Genomic DNA, 4,418 nt, shown 5'->3' with positions numbered 1-4,418 from the left:
TAAGCCGTGCCCCGCGTCCTCCCCTCCGTCCCTCCCTCCCTCCCTCCCTCCTTCCCTCCTTCCCTCCCTCCCCGCCCGGAGCGGAGCGGAGCGCGGCGCGGAAGGAGTTAAGCGGCCGGGGGGCCGCCTCACGCCCGGCCCCCGGTGCCGGCGGAGTGATTCACTTCCTGCCTCGGTCCCGCCGCTCGGCGCCCCGGCCGCCCCCCCCCCCCCCCGCCGCCCCTCCCCTCCTCGCCCCGCCCTCCTCCCCCCTCCTCCTCCTCCTCCTCCGCCGCGGCCGGCCTCCTCGTCCCTGCCATTGGCCGGCGAGGCGCGGCCCGAGCGACGGCGCGCCCCCATTGGGCGGCGCGGCCGCCAGTCGGCGGTCGGGCCGCTGCCCGGGCCGCCGTGCCGGTGGATGTCAAAGGCTGAAGCGGCGGCGCCGCCACAGTATAACTCGTGGGGGGCTGCGCGGCGGCCATGGCCACAGCCGCCTCCAACCCCTACAGCCTCCTCGGCTCCGGTTCGCTCGCCCATGCGGACGGCGCGGGCATGCAGCAGGGGAGCCCGTTCCGCAACCCGCAGAAGCTGCTGCAGAGCGAGTACCTGCAGGGCGTCCCCGGCAATGGGCACCCGCTGGGGCACCACTGGGTCACCAGCCTGAGCGACGGCGGGCCCTGGCCCTCGGCGCTGGCCGGCGGCCCGCTGGAACAGCCCGACGTCAAGCCGGGCCGTGAGGACCTGCAGCTGGGCGCCATCATCCACCACCGCTCGCCCCACGTCTCCCACCACTCGCCCCACGCCAACCACCCCAGCGCCTGGGGGGCCAGCCCGGCCCACAGCGCCTCGCTGGCCCCCCCCTCCGCCGCCGCCGCCGCCGCCGGGCAGCCCCTCAACGTCTACTCGCAGGCGGGCTTCGCGGTGGGCGGCATGCTGGAGCACGGCGGCTTGACCCCGCCGCCCGCCGCCGCCGCCGCCGCCGCGGCCGCCGCCGCCGCCGCCGCCGCCGCGCAGGGCTTGCACCCCGGGCTGAGGGGCGAGGGCGGCGGGGAGCACGGCGAGCTGGGCGGGCACCACTGCCAGGATCACTCGGATGAGGAGACGCCGACCTCGGACGAGCTGGAGCAGTTCGCCAAGCAGTTCAAGCAGCGGCGCATCAAGCTGGGCTTCACCCAGGCCGACGTGGGCTTGGCCCTGGGGACCCTCTACGGCAACGTCTTCTCGCAGACCACCATCTGCCGCTTCGAGGCCCTGCAGCTCAGCTTCAAGAACATGTGCAAGCTGAAGCCGCTGCTGAACAAGTGGCTGGAGGAGGCCGACTCCTCCACCGGCAGCCCCACCAGCATCGACAAGATCGCGGCGCAGGGGAGGAAGAGGAAGAAGCGCACCTCCATCGAGGTGAGTGTCAAGGGCGTGCTGGAAACGCACTTTCTCAAGTGTCCCAAGCCGGCCGCCCAGGAGATCTCCTCGCTGGCAGACAGCCTGCAGCTGGAGAAGGAGGTGGTGCGGGTCTGGTTCTGCAACCGGCGGCAGAAGGAGAAGCGCATGACCCCGCCGGGAGAGCAGCCGCAGCACGAGGTCTACTCCCACGGCGTGAAAACGGACACGGCCTGCCACGACCTCTGACCGGGGGGGTTGGCGGGGCAGAGCAGGACTGCGGGCAGCGCGGATTTGCTTCTTTTTTTTTCCGCCGGGGGCTTTAACTTATGGTTTCCGAGAGGCGGGAGACGGGGGAGCGGGGGCTCCCCGCTCGCCGCCTGGGCAATATTTTCTCCTCTCCCTCTCCGACCTTTCTTTCCGCTGATCAGTACACGGTGTTTACTCGCAGACAAGGTTTGGTTTCGGGCTCCGCTAGGACGAAGGAAAAAAAAAGAAAAAAAGGAAAAGAAAAAAAAAAAAAGAGAAAACCCACGGGAAAAAGAAAAAAAAAAAAAAAAGAAAAGAAAAACCCGACAGAAAAGGAAAGACAGATGTGTGCCTATGAATAACCTTCCAGCGCCTTGGTTATATCAGCTGTATTTCAGGTGAATCTGTTTTACAATAGACTAGTTTTGCATTTTTAAAGACTTATATAGCGTTTTTAAATGTCTGAGGTGTTTTACTACAAACTGTACACAATATTTGTGACCTAATTTGTATCGAATTGAGCAGTCAAAACGTTTCTCCCTTCCCCACGCACCGGCAATGTCACCCAGCAGGGACGGGGCAGGGTGGCCGCGGCCCTTCCTCTCTCCCCCCGACCCCCCCCCCAGGAGACGGGGTTCCCCTCCGCGCCCGCGGAGTCCCACGCACCCGACTGCCGCCCGCACGGTTCTGAAGAACAGGCTTATTTGTTGCAGCTTTTCTCTTCCTTTTCAAGAACTTCCTGACACCGTAAAACGGTCGGCTTACGATCCTCGCCTCCCCCCTCTGCTTCCAAGGGGGGGGGGGGGAGAAATTAAAAATAGTTATTTCTCAGAGATTTCTCCGAAATTAAGCATCACAAACAAAACCGTGGCATTTGCCAGTCTTTTTTCTTTCCGAAGATGAGTTGGGCTTTTTGATCAGCGCCAGACTGAGAGGTCTGTAGTAAAACACCTTTATACTTCTGCGCTTTGGCTTCGGAAATCAGTTTCTCTGTATTTTGTTTCGATAGTGAAGAGGAATGAGGTGTCTCATGAATTTCGGGGGGGTGGGGAGGGATACAGAAAACGCCCGCATTTGGTTCACGCTGAGCTTATTTCCGCGTCACAGGGAGATGCTGGATTTGGTGAAAAGCTTTTATAAAAAAAAAAAAACAACAAAAAAACAAACAAAAAACCACCAACAAAAAAAAAACCAAACAACAACAATAATGGACAGGGAGAAAAACAAAACAAAGAAAAAGTCACTAAAATGCTAAAACCATAACCATTTTTTGGGCACAGGGAAGTGCTGAGCTGTAACCACCCCCCTCTCCTCCGCCCGGCCGTGGCTGTGTTGTACACAAGGACGGGGGGGGGGGGGGTGTGCAACACCCACGCACCCACTCACGAAGGGGAATTGCTGCGTGTGTGTGTGTGTGTGTACGGCCAAGAGTTCACTCGCTGCTCCCGCACCCTCCCTGTGGCCGGGCTGGCTCGGGGCCGCCGGGCAGGACCGGGCCGGGCCGGACCCCCCCACCCCGCACCCAGAGCCCCCCCCCCCCGCGGCTGCACCCAGCTCCGCGGCTCCCCGCACAGCCCCTCTCCTTCCCCGGCGTTCAGATTTTTTCCTTTCGACATTTATATTTTTCAAGTATTTTTCAGTAAGCGCTAAAAAAGAAAAAAAAAATTAAAAAGAAAAAAAAAACAAAACAAAAAACAAAACAAACTCGACACTGAGGACCTGCCTATTTCTGCCAACTTTATAACTGTACAGTTTTGTATATTAAACGTTTTTTGGAAGTTATTAATTTAAAGAAAGATCATTTAGTTTATTCATTTAGTAACTGATGTATAATAAACGCTATTTTCATTAAAGGTTGCTTTTTTCAACTATTTTATCCAAAATTGCCTATTGCAGTTGCCAACAATTATTTATTTTCAATAAATTCCGCATTATGTTTAAAAAAAAGAGAAAAAAAAACCGTTTCAGAAATAAAAAAAAAGTTTCAGAAATAAAAAAAAAAACGTTTCAGAAATAATAATAATAAAAAAGCCTAGATGGGTGTCGGAAAAAAAAAATAATAACGAAACACACGAGTCGCTGTAACGTTTGGTTGTCGACCAGTTTTAGTCAAGGGGTTTATATTGACGCACTATTTTATTGTTGTAAAAGGAAAAAAGAAAATTTAAAAAAAAAAAGGTTTAAATAAACATTTTTACAAAAAAAAAAAAAACACAAAGAGGAAAAAAAAAAAAAAACAAAAAGATTAAAAATTACGTTGCGTTGTTTGTGCGCTGGCCGAGCCGGGGGTGCGGGCACCGGGGGCTCCTGGGCGAGGGGGCGGCGGGGACCGTCCTGACCCCCCCCCCCTTCCCCGGGCAGGAGCGGTACCCTCCCGGGAAAGGGGGCTCGGAGGTTATGGGGGGGCCGAGCCCGGGGCAGCTCCGTGCGGGCCGGCTTACACCTGCGGCGGCAAATGCACTTATTTTTTTTTTGGGGGGGGGGGGGGGGGGAGAAAAGGGTCCCTGCGGCTTTTTTTTTGGGGGTGGCGGGGGCCGGGCAGGACGCGCCTGTGCGTATAGAGATGGTATCTATAAATCTTTGTGTGTGTATATCCATAGAATAGACATAGAGATGTAATCACGTCGCTCCGCTCCGCGGCTCTGCGCGCCCGCGCTGCGGCCGCCTCCCCTCCCCCCCCCCGCAGCCCACGGGGACCCCCCCCCAGCAGGAATCGGGGCATTAAGGAAGTTTCTTTTGTTCCGTCCTCCCCCCCCCCCCCCGGGCCGCCTCCACCGGGGCCGGGCTGGGGCTCCTGCGCCCCGACACCATTC

The 4,418-nt window shown here is 57.7% G+C and overlaps 1 protein-coding gene across 1 annotated transcript; it reads left to right on the top strand.

Moving 5' to 3' along the window:
* The first annotated feature begins 373 nt into the window (after nt 1-373).
* On the top strand, nt 374-3,488 carry POU3F4 (POU class 3 homeobox 4). The gene has a single exon (XM_052813984.1). It carries the CDS (start codon nt 460-462, stop codon nt 1,603-1,605), a length of 1,146 nt encoding a protein of 381 aa, XP_052669944.1. The 5' UTR covers nt 374-459; the 3' UTR covers nt 1,606-3,488.
* The last annotated feature ends 930 nt before the right edge of the window (nt 3,489-4,418 follow it).

This window comes from Harpia harpyja, chromosome 18 (genome assembly GCF_026419915.1).
Source record: "Harpia harpyja isolate bHarHar1 chromosome 18, bHarHar1 primary haplotype, whole genome shotgun sequence".
Lineage (NCBI taxonomy): Eukaryota > Metazoa > Chordata > Aves > Accipitriformes > Accipitridae > Harpia > Harpia harpyja.
The sequence above is the reverse complement of the archived record's forward strand: the minus strand, read 5'-3'. Positions and strand labels throughout refer to the sequence as shown.

Coding starts and splice junctions, on each gene's coding strand:
- POU3F4 (XM_052813984.1), top strand. CDS start 460: ATGGCCACAGCCGCCTCCAACCCCTACAGCCTCCTCGGCTCCGGTTCG.